Source organism: Ammodytes marinus (assembly GCF_949987685.1).
Source record: "Ammodytes marinus genome assembly, chromosome: 21".
Lineage (NCBI taxonomy): Eukaryota > Metazoa > Chordata > Actinopteri > Uranoscopiformes > Ammodytidae > Ammodytes > Ammodytes marinus.
Genome location: NC_137225.1, coordinates 25,791,158 through 25,809,538, shown reverse-complemented (window position 1 = coordinate 25,809,538; position 18,381 = coordinate 25,791,158). Strand labels below are relative to the sequence as shown.

General features: G+C 39.8%; 3 protein-coding genes across 11 annotated transcripts in view; 2 read left to right on the top strand and 1 right to left on the bottom strand.

Annotated features, from left to right (window-relative positions):
• hus1 (HUS1 checkpoint clamp component) overlaps nt 1–3,120 on the top strand; it is a 7,542-nt gene extending 4,422 nt beyond the window's left edge. Inside the window, exons 6-8 of the mRNA XM_080050018.1 lie at nt 678–777; nt 1,369–1,503; nt 2,350–3,120. Coding sequence (XP_079906144.1) covers nt 678–777; nt 1,369–1,503; nt 2,350–2,432 — 318 coding nt within the window. The 3' untranslated portion in view covers nt 2,433–3,120. The remainder of the gene's footprint in view (nt 1–677; nt 778–1,368; nt 1,504–2,349) is intronic.
• LOC307267615 (uncharacterized protein) overlaps nt 1–18,381 on the bottom strand; it is a 275,732-nt gene that overhangs the window by 112,217 nt on the left and 145,134 nt on the right. The window lies entirely within an intron of this gene.
• LOC307268045 (protein NLRC3-like) lies at nt 6,543–16,884 on the top strand (the record flags this gene model as incomplete). The annotated part of the gene is made up of 10 exons (XM_080050557.1): nt 6,543–6,673; nt 7,590–7,703; nt 8,082–8,230; nt 9,473–11,261; nt 11,693–11,866; nt 13,305–13,478; nt 14,484–14,657; nt 15,302–15,478; nt 15,835–16,008; nt 16,827–16,884. 10 exons carry the CDS (start codon nt 6,543–6,545, stop codon nt 16,882–16,884), a joined length of 3,114 nt encoding a protein of 1,037 aa, XP_079906683.1.

Below are 18,381 nucleotides of genomic sequence, written 5' to 3'. Positions count from 1 at the left end.
GTTTAGAATGTAGAATTGTTCTTGTCCTTGAAGGCCACTGTAGCTTCCGCATCCATCCGGGCAATCAATGCGGCCAGCAGCAGGTAAATGCTGCTGATGCTGATTTTATTTTTGTGTTGTTGATGATTTTATTTAATTTTTTCTTATATCCTGGCACTTTATTCTGAAGCCCTTTGTGTCTCCTCAGGTTTGTGTACACACTGTTGTGTTCTGTGTCCATTGTTGTCTTGTATTGTCGTGTGTTTATAACCACTACCTCATATGCTGTAAACAAATTTGCCCTCGTGGGACATAGAATAAAAACCTTGAACCTTGAACCAATATCGGCCATTTCATAAATAGATTACGAATCGATGCACATTTAGTGTAATTCGATGAATCAATATTTTATATAACATGACACATGAAAACGTTGACCTATCTTGATTTAGATTTTGAATAATGTACTCCACCAATAATAGTTATTTTAATTTATTTTACAGATGAAAATTAAATAATGTGTGTGTCTGCCTGTCTGTCTGCCTGTCTGCCTGCCTGCCTGCCTGCCTGCCTGCCTGTCTGTCTGCCTGTCTGCCTGCCTGCCTGCCTGCCTGTCTGTCTGCCTGTCTGTCTGCCTGTCTGTCTGTCTGCCTGCCTGTCTGCCTGTCTGTCTGTCTGTCTGTCTGTCTGTGTTTCAGGTATTGGAGGCTAACTTGAACGGAGAGATGAACCTGAAAATCGAGACGGATCTTGTGTCCGTCACCACTCACTTCAAAGACCTTGGGAATCCTCCGTGGGGTAAAAACAAAGATATTGTCTTAAAGGTGGAGTCAGTGATTCTGGAGAACGCTTGTTGTCAAAATCAGTGAATATCTCCTCATGATCTGCTACCTGTGTCTGTAGTATGTGTGGACTGTAAAAAAAAGAAATCCAGTGTTAATACACAGCCTAATTAGATACACTCTCCTCTCTGCCCCATTGCATCTCTGTCTCTCCAAACTGTCTAATGAAAAGCAAAAATGCTCAAAAAATGATCTTAAAAAAAATGTTGTAACCACTACTACACCATCCATAAATCGAATTTAAATTGGGAATCGTTTTGAATCGAAAAATTTATTTTGTTGAATCGAATCGTGACCCCCCCCGCCCCCCCTCCCTCCCATAGAGTCGGTCGTTCTCTGCATGTCATTCCCCTCTCTGACCCATTTAATCTCTGTCTCTACAAAATGTCTAATAGGGCATAAAAATACCTAAAAAATTATCTTAAAAAATAGAACCACACCAACCACAACACCATGTTAAATACACTCTCTCTCTCTCCCTCTCCCACTCCCTCTCTCCTTCTCTCCCTCTCCCTCTGTCCCCCCCCCCTCCCCCCCCCCTCTCCAGGAGATGATGCGTCCCAGGACGGGGGTCCGTCTCGGGGCAGAGACCCAGAGGAGATGGCTCAAGCTCGGGTCGACATCCGCAAACTGCAGCAGTTCCTCGTCGGACAGCAGGTCAACCCCACCAAGGCCATGTGCAGTAAGTCTACCTGTGTCCAATCCAATCTAATCCAACTTTATTTATAAAGCGCTTTCATCAAACCAGAGCAGAGACAAAGTGCTGTACAGGCCTAAAATAAGGTACAATAAAAATAGATAAAAATAAGTAAAATGAGGTACAATAAAAATAAGTAAAATAAGGTACAATAACAATAGATAAAAAAAATGAATAAAGCTAAGGTAAAAATAATATCTAAAATAACAAAAATAAGGTACAATAAAATAACATCAAAAGTCTCACACTGGGTCGAAAGCCAGCGAGTAAAAATGGGTCTTGAGGTGTTTTTTAAAAGTTGTGATTGAAGGGGCCTGTCTGATCTGGAAGGGCAGATTGTTCCACATTTTTGGAGCAGCGATGGAAAACGCTCTGTCCCCTCTCAGCTTCCTCTTTGAGCGGGGTACTGCCAGGAGGAGCTGGCACTGTGTAATATGACATCATCAAGAAAGTTCTAGAATGCAACGCTCCCTGGGTAACCCCACCCCTTTTGGATAATAACAGAAGCTACAGTGGCCTTCAAGGACAAGAACAATTCTAAATTCTAAACAATGCACCTGATGATATTCCAAAAACATGGACGCCTCCATAAGACTTGCCTGCTCAATGTACAAAATGTAATATTAATATTTGTAATTCTCCGCTCAGGAGGATAATTCAGATTATTGGCAGAGGTGATTTTACACCAATGAGGACATATTTATGAATGAGGATATTGATTTTAGCTAATAAATTACTTAACATGTTACACAGTGTCCCTTTTAAATAAATTGAATTGAATTGAATTGAATGGAATTGAATTTAGTTTTTTCTCTCTCTTGCCCTTTTCAGATATTGTCCATGAGAGCATTCTCCACCTGATTTTGCTGCATGAAGATGTGTCACTGCAGTACTTCATCCCCGCGGTGGCATAGACGCTCTACAAACACCACACGGGCGATTGTGAATATGCCCTGGGAGTTTGGACACATGAAAAATGGACTGTGGACCTGTTTTTAAGCTGTTTTTCCACACAGCTAAGAAAGCCAATGACTGAGACACAAGTTACAGTGTCTGGAAATCTGTCTTCAATTGAATGAGACTGACCCTGCGTTCCAAATCACATAAATTTTTTTTCCTTTATTTATTCTTTTATAGATTATTGTTATTATATATATTTCTTTTTTTATTCCATGTTTTTCATTGACATGGTTATATTGGATAGACAGAGATGAAATGTGTCAGAGAGGGGAATGACATGCAGAGAACGACCCGGGCTGGATTCTAACCCGGGTCTGCTGTGTAGAGGACTGAGACTCTATGGAAAATATGCAAATTAGAATTGGATATATTAGTGAATCGAGGTATATTTTTTTTGTTGCCATACATCTTTTGACATGTATGTATTGGGACATCCTAAATATTTTTTTCTGGCGTACTAAATGGGATGGATGTGGGATGGGGTTTGGAATGCAGGGTGATTTTGGTTCCAGAATATTTTAGCCACTGCCCTTTGGTTTTACAAACGGACATGCTGGTAAAAATGTGAAGAAAAAGTTGCCTATGAATTGTTTGAGAAGTTGATATTTTTGTTTTGTGTTTTCGTATTAAAAGTACTTTTGTATATAGTTTAGTTTGTGCTTATTTTGCTTCCACTTCCACACACCAAGTGACTTTAAAGGTGCAGTGTGTAATATGACATCATCAAGAAAGTTCTACAAAGTTCTAGAATGCAATGCTCCCTGGGTAACCCCAACCCTTTAGAATAATAACAGAAGCCACAGTGGCCTTCAAGGACAAGAACAATTCTAAATTTTAAACAATGCACCTGATGACATTCCAAAAACATGGATGCCTCCATAAGACTTGCCTTCTCAATGCACAAAATGTAATATTAATATTTGTAATTCTACGCTCAGGAGGATAATTCAGATTATTGGCAGAGGTGATTTTACACCATTGAGGACATATTTATGAATGAGGATATTGATTTTAGCTAATAAATTACTTAAAATGTTACACAGTGTCCCTTTAAATTTGTACATTTTCATTTTGTGATGTTAAAAATACCTTTTTAAAATAACTCAGTGGTGAGACGTCTAAGATACGATGTTCAAGTGGAATTGACAAAAAGGGATTTTGAAAAGTGATCTCCAGAATCGCTTACTGCACCTTTTAATTTTTACTACTTACCAGAAAAAATTAAGAGACCATTCTAGCTTTTTCTTCAATCTTCATCTCTACATTACTCATTGAAAATGCTCTTTAATGACAAAACATTTATTAGAATTTGGTAGAAATGTTTTCAGTAGTTTATATTATAAAACCAAAATGTTCATTCTACTCAAACATATGCCTATAAATAGTAAAACGAGAGACACTGAACATTTGGAGTGGTCTCTTCATTTTTTTCAGAGCTGTTTATGTGTAAGCTGGTGTGACTAGGACAAATGATAGTACTAGTAGTTTGTTGGTTTGGACAGCAGGTGGCGCTGCTGCATCAACAATAAACTGAGACTCATCACGCAACACTGCAGATAGACGGACAGAGAGAGACAGACAGACAGGGAGACAAGCTGGGCGATTTCTGCTTGTTGATTTTAAATATAATCTATGGTTGATTCTGGATCATCTCTTAGTGTTTGATTCAGAAAATAAACCACCTTTCAGCACATTCACATTGACTGATGATTTAAAAAAATAAAAGGTTGTAAAAAAATGTTTCCAAACTTTAGCAGGACATAGGCATATAAAAAAACATCTTATAATATAAACATAGTGAGGCAATATCAAGCATAGGAAAGACAAGATTAGGAAACAGAAAATAACAAAGGCGATTGATGAAAAAAGTCAGGACGTATTGTTGAATGGATTCTCTCACGCATGCGCACACTCTTTGTGAAGTGCGAGAGGTAACGGCTGATAACCAACCGTTAGCGTCCCGTTAGCTAGCGTGAAAACTGCTGTAATAACATCTGGCAAAGTTAGCTCCCTTTAGGTTACGGGCTGATGTGCTGAATGATAGCAGTTAGCAGGCAAGGTAAGAGTTCTGTTGTCTAACGTATTTTCATTGAACTTGATCGTTAGCTAGAGTGCTAACTGCTGATATATTAGCGCACACATGTAGCGTCCCATTAGCTAGCGTGTTAATGAATGGGCTGAAATAACCCTCAGCGTGTGAATGTAGCTGCCTGTTTTCTAACGGCTTGTCACTGAACTTGACTGAACCTACAACTGAATGTTAGGCCATATGGGAGAGAACAGCTGTTTATGTCCAAATGAATTACATCTGTGAGATATAAGAACTTTTATTAAATATAACGATCTCTGTTGTAGTTGCTGTTAACTACTCTTAAAAAATAACCAGTTTTAGTTAGCTATCAGCTAGATCTCACTAAGATAGCTAGATTCAGCTACATTAACTGAACGTTTTTTACATATTTTTGGCATTTAATGATTTCTGTTAGACCCGCAAGCATCAAGCAAGTGGTTGTTTTTGCTGTTAGATGGGTAAATTACGTACTATTACGCCCCAGATATATATATGGGGCCACACTCGAAACTTTCGCGGTAAAACGACCTGGCGATGCAGATGTAAGAGCACTGCAAACTGTGAATACCTGTTGTATTAATACATCTATGAAAACCGTGTTATTTAGGTTTAGATTTTTGTGTAAAAGCTGTAAAACAAACGTTCATTTTAGCATAATAAATAAGTTAAAATAAAATGTATCCAGCTGAGATTAAATATAAAGCTGAAGTAAAACACAAACTGATTTTATTTTATTTTGTTATTTGGAATTATATGCTTCTGAAGTCATTTGAGCTTTTCATTAGATACTTTCAGAATAACAGCTCTTCATTTTGATTGACATTGAACTGGTGAGTCTGTGTTACCGGTGTACGTTATAATATATTTCACTAAGGATCCTTTTATGCCTTTTAATTTATACACTCATTATTTTTCCTTTTATAGACGTCTATACTTCTATATTTGATTTGAGAGCTTTTATTTTGATACGTTGTGTTGTGTGAGAGGAAGTTCCCCGCGAGTCGACGTCACGTCCTGTTTGTAGCGCGCGGCAATTTGTATCTTTTCGCTTCAGTCAGTCGGGGATCGCCAATGTTGCAGAGAGGTAAGAATACACATTGCTCCTCTGAAAAAGTGTTAGAAAAAGTGATAAAACACGGTAAAACTTGAAACGAACTAGTAAATAATATTCCTTAGAGGTTGCTGTTGCTGTTAACTGACATAAGGACTCTCGGTTAAGTGTGTAAATGTACTTTTATGTCGAGTGCAGCCGTTTTCTTTACCGTCTGATTGAATGTCATTTTGCGCTCTTGTAGTTAGAATCAGTGCACTGTTGGTATCAGTGCACTACATAAGTAGGCCTAAGTACAGTTTTTAAGACTACATATTAAGAACCCGATTTGTGACACAGCATGCGTTTTGTTAGCATTCAGCTATGTTAGCTGTGGGCTATATAGGCCTACTTGGTAAGTTCCTTGAATATTTTATATTGTAGCTGCTCCCACTAACTGTGCTGTGTTAAAGGATACAAAACATATTATGGGTTAATCAGTGGTGTTAGGGATGGTAACTGGACTGTGATGGGGTGTGAAAGTGAGTGTGTAAAGGGATATGCTACTGGGGGCTCCTGTGCTAAGCTAAGGCTCAGAGGGAGAAAAGGTTGTTTACACCACTTAAAAACACATATATTTTTAAACTGGAATACTCGGTCTAATTGTTGCTTATCACCCACTTCATCCCACGTGTTCATCTGTTGCTAAGGATTTTAAACACTGTACATTTGTCTTGGTAATTGTATTGTTGTTCTTGTCTCAGTTATAACAGCTGAATGATTGTTATGGTACAACATTTAAAAGAAGGCTATGCTCACTCACATGCACGTGCACACATACACGTGCACACCATTAGAATGAGCCCAACAGTTTGATTAATCTGTGGATACAAAGTCTTTCTTGTACTCTGAGCTCACTGTCAGTGTTTACCGTTTCACCTCAGACCGTCTGAAGTCCAGAAGATGAGTGTTAATATGGAGGAAGAGGAGGACAGAGCAGAGTCTCCAGTCCTCAGCTGTCTGTCTATGAAGAGTGACTGGTCCAGACAGTCTGCTCCAAACTTCAGTAATGAACCTGGACCCTCAGGCACAAGGTAAGCGACTTGTCGGACTGCACTTTTAAAAAGTTTAATTGTTGAACTTTTCCTCAATTCAATTGTTATTAGCGAGCAGACGCCATCTTGAATTAAATCCTTTGTGCCTATTTTCTTAGTATCTGACACCGCTTTTAGTCTCCTTTTAAAAGCTGTTAAGTGAGGGGTGTCAAACTCATTTTCACAAAGGGCCACACTACAGGGGCATGGATTAGGTTTATTTTGGAGGGGGGGGCACAAATCAAGGTGGGGGATATAGGGGTGCTCCCCCATACATTTTTGAGTGTCAAACACATAATTTCCTGCATTCTGGTGGATTTTTATCTGTGCCTTTTCTGCATCAGTTTATGGTGGAATGTCTTTATTTTTGTAAAGGAAAAGAAAACATTCAGGTTCGGATTAAACAATTTTAATGGAATATAATGCAGTAGGGCTCTCAGGCATTCTGGATTGAGCCACAATATTTATTCTGGATTTTTCAAAACTTTCTACACATTCAAAACATATCACATGTTTAACTTGTCTGTTTAACATGGACATAAAAGTTAATTTATCAAGTTAGACTAAATTAACCTTTTTGAGTTATTATATCACATGTTTTTTAGGAATCATAAGCACCAGTGTAAATTATTTATGACACTTTACATTGGTAATGAAATGCCAAGCCACCATTGGAAAAGAAAGGGGTGGGCTATCGGCAGCTAAATTGATTTGCGGGCCGCATCAAAAAAGAAAACGGGATGGATTTGTCCTGGAGTATGGCACATGTGGTCTAAGTGGATGTTACAAACTTTAAATTTCCTAATTATCCACAGCAGCAGCAGTTTGTTTATGTAGAGCTTCCTGAATGGTTTTGTCCTCTGATAATTTATCAAGGAGTCATTTGAAATTGAATAAAACATCTTGGTGTTTGCAGAGTTCAGTTCCAGAGACCAGAATCTCCATTCTCCAGCTGTGCGTCTACGAGAAGTGACTCGTCCCAAGAACGTCCTCCAGGCTTCAGCAATGAACCTGGACCCTCAGGCACAAGGTAAGCGACTGTTTGAATGTGAAGTCAAAGTGCTTTAATAAAAAATGTATATACATTGTTCAGAAATATGAATGCAGACACTGTTAGCTAAAATGGATTTATTTAATTTCTGTTGCAAACCCGCATCCCTGAAGAGTGGAGAGTGACATTAAAACCTAAAGAGAACAACATAAAACCACGGCGCCCATCTGGAATTGTGTCATGATTAAGAAAACAAATGTTAGATCTATAAATCCACCTTCTATCGTTCATCTCTCCATTCCTGCAACAATAAAATACAAAGAAAAAAAGATTTAATTTTTTGGGCATATTTTAAATGGTGATTAATCCACAGTTACCCTAATTGAAAATGTTAATCGTTAAAAAATGTCTTCACAGGAAGAGGAAGAGTGATGTTTCTATTGAGGAGCTGCAGTCCTGCTGCGCTTTGTGTCGGGACGTCCTGAACCAATCTGATCCATCAGGAGACTCCTCCTGTCCCCAGTGTGGACAAAGAGCCGGAACCAGACCTGGACTGCAGACAGCCAGTCAGACCAGCACTATACAAGGTAAGACTGGAGATCCTTCAGCTGATTCAATCCTGTCTACTAACAGGATTCTTAGGTCCACATCCACTAGGAATGGATTGCGCCCGCTAAAAGCTCCACGGATTGCAGTTGGCCCTTGTTTTGCATTTACGTGAGTGAGCCGGGAAACACCTGTTGGGCCTACAGGTGTCCCGGGCCCAGGAGGGATGGGGAGACACTCAGAGAAAACAAATAACTTCTCTTACAAGAAAAGAGAGAGAAAAAGACGCTACTTTGCTTAAGCCTATTATTATTTAAAAACAACCTCAAGAAGGACATTAATTCTCATCCCACTTTTGTGCTGGAGCATGTGATGCAACATTTCAAGTATTTTATCCATGCGGAGCTGCAGGCGAAGGGGTCGCGGATCCATGCCATTAACTTGATGCACCGTGATATTAATTACACTATTGTTGTCTCGGGCACAGGGAAGACACGCAGCGGTCAGTAACGGTTCTCTTCGGCAGCACAGTACGCTTTATGCTTTACACATGTTGCCAAGACGATCAGCTAGGATTAAACTGCTTCACATCCACACAGGTCGGCTGTTATACACAGATCACAGGTTTATGCGGTGACATTGTTTTTAATTGAGCAGCCATTATGAAATTAACCTGAGCTCCATCATAACTGTTTTTTCATATACAAGTACAACCCACTTCCTGTAGATTTCCCCCATAATATGAATTTATATCAATTCAAAGCTCACAAGTGTTGAAGAGCGGAAGAGGAACAGATAGAAGGGTAGTGTAGAATAGGATTGCGCCGCCTTAGTACACAAGATTCTTACACAGTATTTGCTCTACTAAAACGGCATGTTGCAAATAGTGCTGGCCTTTGAGGATAAAGTGCTTTTTGCAACAAGGCTTATTAGTATGGAATGGAGCAATTTAGCACTAGATTTTGAAAATTCCCTCATACATTCAAATGACTGTCGGCGCTATCTGCTCAGCAAGGGGATTTCAGAGCAGTTTGGCCACATTTCCTCCTTTGCCCGGCCTCTGTCAATATGGTCCTCTTTTTAGCGGCCACAAAAGCACAATCCTTGAGTGGATGTGGCCCATATTGTCTTATGTTGTTCAATATAGACCTTATGACTTGTATAGATGTCACATTCAAAACTATTTCTTTATATTTCACTTGATAATGAAAATAACCACCTGATTCTCAAATCATAAGCCACACTATTTTCTTTTCTTTCAGAGTATTGTGGTCTTCAGGAGGTTCTAGATGAACATAAGAGGAGTCTGAGGAAGACATGTGAACGTGTGACTGAAGGAACTGATCCAATAGAATGTAGAACTCTCCTCAACAGGATCTACACTGAGCTCTACATCACAGAGGGACAGAGTGAAGAGGTTAATACCCAACATGAGGTCAGGCAGCTTGAGACCGCTTCCAAGAAGAAGACCCTCCATGACACTCCAATCAAGTGCCACGAAATCTTCAAAGCCTTACCCGACCAACAGGGGCACATTAGAGTCGTCCTGACAAACGGCGTTGCTGGAATTGGAAAAACCTTCTCAGTGCAGAAGTTCACTCTGGACTGGACAGAGTGCACGAAAAACCAAGATGTCAGTCTGCTGATTCTGCTTTCGTTCAGGGAGCTGAACTTGATCAAATATGAGCAGTACAGTCTTCTCGAGTTGCTCCATGGTTTCAATCCAACATTACAGAAGGTCACAGCAGAGAAGCTCGCTCTCTGTAAAGTTTTGTTCATCTTTGACGGCCTGGATGAAAGCAGACTTTCACTGGGTTTTAAGAACAGAAAGGTTTTGTCTGATGTCACACAGAAGTCGTCAGTCAACGTGCTGCTGACAAACCTCATCCAGGGAAATCTGCTGCCCTCGGCTCTCATCTGGATAACTTCCCGACCAGCAGCAGCCAATCAGATCCCTCCTACATATGTTGACAGGGTGACAGAAGTACGAGGCTTCACTGACCCACAGAAGGAGGAGTACTTCAAGAGGAAAGTCATTGATGAAGAGCTTTCCAGCAGCATCATCTCACACATCAAGACATCCAGGAGCCTCCACATCATGTGTATAATCCCAGTCTTCTGCTGGATCACTGCTACAGTTCTGGAGGATGTGTTGACTACAGACCAGAGAGGAGAGCTGCCCAAGACCCTGACTGGCATGTACTCACACTTTGTGATGGTTCAGACAAAGAGGAAGAAGCAGAAGTATGAAGAGGGACATGAGACGAGTCCACAGGAGCTGACGGAGGCAGACGGGGAAGTTCTTCTGAAGCTGGGGATGCTGGCATTTGAACAACTGCAGAAAGGAAACATCATGTTCTACCAAGAAGACCTGGAGCAGTGTGGTCTGGATGTCACAGAGGCCTCTTTATACTCAGGAGTTTGTACTGAGATCTTCAAAAGAGAGAGTGTGATCTTTGAGAAAACGGTGTATTGCTTTGTTCATCTGAGCATTCAGGAGTTTCTGGCTGCAGTCTACATGCACCACTGTTACACCAGCAACAACACAGAGGTACTGAAGGGCTTCCTGGGAAAGAAATATGTAAATGTATCCCTGGATGTCTTTCTGAAGAGCGCCATGGAGAAATCCTTAAGAAGTAAGAATGGCCACCTGGACCTGTTTGTTCGCTTCCTTCATGGCCTCTCTCTGGAGTCCAACCAGAATCTCTTGGGAGGCCTGCTGGGTCCAACAGACAACAGTCCAGAAATCATCCAGAGGGCCATCAGCAACCTGAAGGAGAAGAGGACCAGTATCTCTCCTGACAGAAGCATCAACATCTTCCACTGTTTGACGGAGATGAATGACCAATCAGTTCATCAGAAGATCCAAGAGTTCCTGAAGTCAGAGAACAGATCAGAGAAGGAACTGTCTGAGATCCACTGCTCTGCTCTGGCCTACATGCTGCAGATGTTAGAGGAGGTTCTGGATGAGTTGGACCTGCAGATGCACAAAACATCAGCCCAGGGACGACAGAGACTGATTCCAGCTGTGAGGAACTGCAGAAAGGCTCTGTAAGTCCAGATTTGGTTAACAATATAAAAAAGTGTAGATACGTAGTTGAGTTATTTAAATATACTCATTATAAAAGCTTTTATTCTTTGTCTTAAAGAAGTGTTCAACTTGTTTATTACTTAAATGATATGGCATTTGTTTTTGTCACAAATTAGGACTATGCTCCAGAATTTATTTTTATTTATTTAATTTTGCATAGATAAGAACAAGATGAAATAAAGATAAAAAGAGAGACTGAACATGGGCATTTTCCTTCATTTCAATATTCTCATTACGCTATGAACGAGTAATTGTTTACTTTTGGATTTTTTCAAAATTTTTACCTGGACCTCTGATGTGACGAACAAATGTAACTCAAATCAGGAAATGTCAAACTGCTCTGTTATCACTTATTTCAAAATATAATTTTGCAACACATGCGTCATTACAGACTTTCTGGCTGTGGACTCTCAGAGACTCACTGTGAAGTTGTGGCCTCGTCCCTGAAGTCCAACCCCTCCCATCTGAGAGAGCTGGAGCTGAGTAGGAATGACCTGAAGGATGCAGGAGTGAAGGCTCTCTGTGCCGGACTGGAGAGTCCAAACTGCAAACTGGAGACACTGAGGTCAGTTCACTGACTGTAACTTATGTGTAGTTTTCTATTTGTTTAATCGGCTGAGGTTTTAAGTTTTAGTTCATAGATTTTTCAAGTTTGCCTGAGCACTCCCGATGGTTCAGAGCTTTGCATGGCAGCGGTGTATGAGTGTGTGTGTATGAATGGGTGATTGTGGTAAGAAATGTAAAGTGCTTTGGAGCTGAGAAAATCGGCTTAAAAAACTGCACAGCAGCTGCCAACGTAATATTCGGACTTCAGAATTTGCATCAAAGCCCTAATGATCATAAAAACAAGAGGCTTTATTTAAACGATGTCTGTGGTGGTTATTGTAATTTGTTCGGCTGTAGACTGAAACTAACGGAGGGAGGCGGATCACTGTATATTTTCTCTAGTCGCGCTGTCAGTTTGGCGACATGGCTCTGTGTATCCAGGCTCAAGAAATGAAATCCGATCGCGGAAATTGAATTTCAATTAATCGCCCAGCCCTAACACACACTCACTCACACAGGAAGAAAGATATTAAAGTATATTTCAAAATGCAGGTGTTTAGAGGATCAATATAGTATTATCCACAACAACACAATGACAAGGACACCCTTCTCATTTGAGAAAAAAGCTCATTGATTAGGACAAAGTTATGTTGAGCTACACATTTAAAACCTGAACACATCAGATTGGATTATTATTTTTATTTCCATTTATTCTTCATTCAGAACTTACACCCATGAAGTTATACATTTTCTTTGTTCATATTTTCATTTCTCTTGTACAAAGTTCAGTCTGCATCACAAAGTAAACTGTACAACGTTTCACGTAAATTTCATGTTTCACTAATATTTTAGTTTAAATAGAAAACGTTTACAAGTTAAAGTAAATATAGTTATTTGGCTTCCATACATTTTAGTTTGTGTTGGCAAATAATATCTGTTCATTGATATTGTTAGGTTTATCAAACTTGCGTGTAAGACAAGAAACCCAGGTGTTAGTTCAACCAGACAAATGAGACAGACACAATGATAGAGTGAGACAAAATGATCATGTTACTTGCCATAGGACAAGGAGAGCGGTTGCAACAGGTTGTCATGTTGTCATCTCTTTACCGACTCTCAACTCTCTCCCGTCCTTGGTCTGTGTTTTATTCAATCTTACATGGTGCATACGAACATGAATTTGTGTGTGCGTTACAACTAATGATTGACTAATGTCTCTGAGAGCTTGTTTGTTTATCCCAGCCGGGGCATGGCAGTGTGGTCTGACCACCGAAATCCTGGTCACTTCTGGTCATCGCGGTCCCAGAGTACATCTTTCGACACGACACGTCATGTATCAGTCCATTTTGGATCATGGTTACATAATGAAAAACATTAACCCCTTACAGATATTGATCCTTCAGACCACACACACTCTCTCTAAGCTTTCTCTAAAACATAATTTATTTTTTATTCAGATTGAGCCGCTGCAGTTTGTCAGAGATCAGCTGTGCTTCTCTGGCCTCAGCTCTGAAGTCCAACCCCTCCCATCTCAGAGAGCTGGATCTGAGTCTCAACAAGCTGCAGGATTCAGCAATGAAGCTGCTGTGTGGTTTTCTGGAGAGTCCACAATGTAGACTGGAGACCCTGAGGTCAGTTCACTGACTCTGTTACTGTGTTATTCTTAAATAGTTGATATACAATTAAAACATATCAGTATATGTACAAACTGAACTAAAATCCATAGTTATCCATTTTATTTGTTCATATTAAAATTTTTCTCGTACAAAGTATTTTTATTCTGTCGTCACAAAAGAAACAGTTGAACATTTCTGAACATCATTTTTATAAATTATAACAGTTTGTACTGAAGATCCTCCAACTAATATTTCTAGCCGCAGGAGATTTATTACTTTGATTTCCTTTCAGTTTGAGCAACAACGAGCTGCATGATTCAGGAGTGAAGCTGCTGTGTGGTTTTCTGGAGAGTCCACACTGTAGACTGCAGACTCTGAGGTCAGTTCACTGACTCTATTATTAAACCTAATTTATGAAGGTTTGTACATAACATAACTCACATCCATAAAGTTATACATTTCCTTTGTTCATATTTTCATTTCTCTTGTACAAAGTTTATTACTTTAGTCTGCAGTCACAGAAGAAACCGTAGAAAAGTAAAAATTAAATGCATGTTCATAATTTTTAATAAACTGTCACATTTATAAAACCAAACGACTTGAAAACATGTACTAGTTGCAGAGTATTTATTTCTCTACTGTTCATTAATTTGAGTTTGTTTTACCAAATAATTACTGATCATTGATTCAGAACACACACACACAGGAATGCGGAGATCAAAGCTTGTTTCCAAATACAGTATTTCTCCTCTTATTCCAGACCTGACTGAGATCATCAGCATGATGTTAATCTGTGTTGACATGAATAGGTGTGTGAATGTTGTGGTGACATGTGGTTGACGTCTGTAGAAGGCTGACATTATGATGATCCACAACAACACAATGACACATGCACTCTACTCATTGTAGAGGAAAGCTCATTGATTAGGACAAAGTCATGTTGCGCTGCACATTTAAAACCTGAACAAATCTGATTGGATTATTAATATATATTTTTTCCATCATTTATTTTTTATTCAGATTGAGTTACTGCAGGTTGTCAGAGATTGGCTGTGCTTTTCTGGCCTCAGCTCTGAAGTCCAACCCCTCCCATCTCAGAGAACTTGATCTGAGTGACAACAAGCTGCAGGATTCAGGAGTGAAGCTGCTGTGTGGTTTTCTGGAGAGTCCACACTGTAGACTGGAGACTCTGAGGTCAGTTCACTGATTTACAACATAATTCACATCCATAAAGTTATACATTTTTTGTTGATATTTTAATTTCTCTTGTACGAATTCTAGTCTGCAGTCACAAAAGAAACTGCACTAAATGTTAAAAGTAAATGTATGTTCATAATTTTTAGTAAACGGTCACATTTGTATACTCAAGATCCTGCCAACTATTTGATAGAAAACTAATTGAAAACATTTACTAGTTGCAGGAGATTTATTTCTTTAATTTCCAATAATTTGAGTTATCAATGATTCAGAACACACACACACACACACTCAGACACAGGATGATGGAGATCAGAGCTTGTTTCCAAATACAGGTGTTTAAAGGATCAATATAGTATTTCTCCTCTAAGTCCAGACCTGACTGAGATCAGCAGCTTGTTATTAATCTGTATTGAATAGGTTTATGAATGTTGTGGTGACATGTGGGTGATGTCTGTAGAAGGCTGATGTTATGATGATCCACAACAACACAATGACAAAGTCACTCTACTCATTTTAGAGAAACGATCATTGATTAGAACAATGTCATGTTGAGCAGCACATTTAAAACCAGAACACATCTGATTGGATTATTAATATATATTTTTTTAATTTAATAACATAATTTAACCTTTATTCAGATTGATGGGCTGCAGTTTGTCAGAGATCAGCTGTGCTTCTCTGGCCTCAGCTCTGAACTCCAACCCCTCCCATCTCAGAGAGCTGGATCTGATGGACAACAACAAGCTGGGGGATTCAGGAGTGAAGCTGCTGTGTGGTTTTCTGGAGAGTCCACACTGTAGACTGGAGATTCTGAGGTCAGTTGACTGTGTTACTATTGTAGATCTTATTAACAATGAAAACAAATGTATTTACAAACATAATTTACATCCATAAAGTTATACATTTTCTTTGTTCATATTTTCATTTCTCTTGTGCAAAGTTCAGTCTGCATCACAAAGTAAACTGTACAACGTTTCACGTAAATTTCATGTTTCACTAATATTTTAGTTTAAATAGAAAACGTTTACAAGTTAAAGTAAATATAGTTATTTGGCTTCCATACATTTTAGTTTGTGTTGGCAAATAATATCTGTTCATTGATATTGATCCTTCAGACCACACACACACTCTCTCTAAGCTTTCTCTAAAACATAATTTATTTTTTATTCAGATTGAGTAACTGCAGTTTGTCAGAGATCAGCTGTGCTTATCTGGCCTCAGCTCTGAAGTCCAACCCCTCCCATCTCAGAGAGCTGGATCTGTATGACGACAAGCTGCAGGATTCAGGAGTGAAGCCTCTGTTGAAGCTTAAGGAGAGTCCACACTACAGACTGGAGACTCTGAGGTCAGTATAATAGAGTCCAATGTTTTTAAAAAGGCTTTTGGCAGAAAAATGGGTATACTTTGAAATACATACAAAAACCTAAGCAAGGTAACCATTTTGATGGTGCTCCTAAGTACTTTATATGTTCAGTAACTTTAACTGGGAGATTACTGGATCTAGATCATCACTTAAAGGCATAAATTCACACTTCAGCCAGTTCATGGTATAACCTGATAGCCCTCCAAACTTTTTTTATAAGGTCAAGTAGAGGTGGGACAGATTCTTCAGACATAAGGAAATGTATATGTGTAAACAAAGTCACTGACTGACAGCTGATGCAGTGTGTCGCTGTTTCCTGATTTATGACTTCTGTTGTCTGTCTTCTCTCAACAGATGGAAGTGGTTGAGTGAGTGACTGTGTGTGTGTGTGTGTGTGTGTGTGTGTGTGTGTGTGTGTGTGTGTGTGTGTGTGTGTGTGTGTGTGTGTGTGTGTGTGTGTGTGTGTGTGTGTGTGTGTGTGTGTGTGTGTGTGTGTGTGTGTGTGTGTGTGTGTGTGTGTGTGTGTGTGTGTTAAAGAGAGAGACTGCCTGACTGACTGATCGATCAACAACGGGTTTTCGTGGAGAGAGGATCCGCTCCACTGTGAGACAGTCCTCCATCCTCCCTGTGTGTTCCTCTGGATGTGACTGAGTATCATCAAATTTGCTATCTCTCGATTCGGCTCCCCACACCGACCTTGGTGGTGTTATCTCTTCTTTCTCCGGGATGTTTATGCAGAAAGACGCTCTGCCCTCCCCCCCTCTCGTCCCCCCACCTCCTCTCCTGTGAACGCTATCTAGACTGGGCTGGGCCTTCGAGGTCGTCTCCATGGACTCGCTCATACCACCTGGCGCCTGAAGACTCCCGTTGTGTCTGGACGGAGATGGATCCACGGAACACACATACACACACACGTAGACACATATCTCACATAACCCTGACCACTGGTGCCTGTGCTGCGACACCTACCGTCCCATACACCCCTACCCCTCCATATATGTGCATGTATACGAATTCTACTTGTCTGTGGCGTTACTATGTTGCTTATTGTGCTTAAGTGGTTTTTTACTAGTCCCACACTGTGCTCCCACAAACGGAGCGTAGTCTGATAATGGCCTTTTTTTACCCTGTATTTCTCCTATGATTATCCTTTCCTACTTACAAGGGGCTCAGGGCACGCAAAACGATTCTTCAGTTGATCCCTCCTGTCACCCTTGTTTGGTTACTGTCACTCTGTCTCTTGGCGGGGTGTAACTGTAAACAGATTATCGTTGTTCTGTAACATGTACAATGACAAAATAAAGCTGAATCTTGTATCTGCTCTGCTGCTGCTCTGTCCTTCACACCGTCTCTGCAGACACACTGACACTCCACCACATGGACCTGATCATCTCTGCTTTGTAGATCAGCATTTATCTCTGAGGTTCATGTCACAATGCAGAAGTCAGCGGTATAAGTTTCTTATCAGTGCTGGTAGGGCCCTATGAAAACTCTCGTTGAACACTGCAAATGGGGAGAAGAAAGCAGCCTCCGCCAGACTCACCTGCCCCCGCATCTTTAATCAAGCGTATGAGGGCCGCATTTTATTAATTTATATTAATTAGACACTCGTTCTGATAAGATGCGCGTACAAAGTAAAATGGAATTCAGAAACATTTCAAACGGAAGAAACGGATTTCATAGAGCCCATTACTAGATTATATTTCTGTATTTTTATGTTCTTATTTCATTTGAATCTATCATGATATTCTGTCACTGACTAACTTACTTATATACGCTTGATGCATTCCTATCCAACTGTTATAACATTCATTTTCTTTAATGTTTTATAATACAACTGGATTTTCATTTAAAGTACTTTTGCATAAAGTTCAGTTTATACTTATTTTACTTCCACTTCCACACAACACAAATAATATGAATTGAGTTAAAATGTTCTATTTGTGATGTTAAAAATACATTTTAAATAACACTCAGTCATGGTGGGACGTCCTAGACACAATGTCCCACTGGAGTTGACAAAAAGGGATTTTGAAAGCGTTCTCCATAATCGCTGACTCCACCTTCAATAACAGATGCAGGAAAATAATCAGTGAAAATGGAAGGAGGTCTTTTATGTGACTGAACAATAGCTTTTGCTTCAGCTGCAGTTTGCTGGTTTGGACAGCAGGTGGCACTGCTGCATCAACAATGAACTGAGACTCACTCAACCATATTACACTACACTCAGAGAGAGAGACAGACAGGGAGACAAGCTGGGCTTTTTATGCTTATTGATTCTGGATCTTTTCTTATTATTCTGTTCAGATAAATACTACACCTTTAACTTTAAGCACATTCACATTGATCAATGGC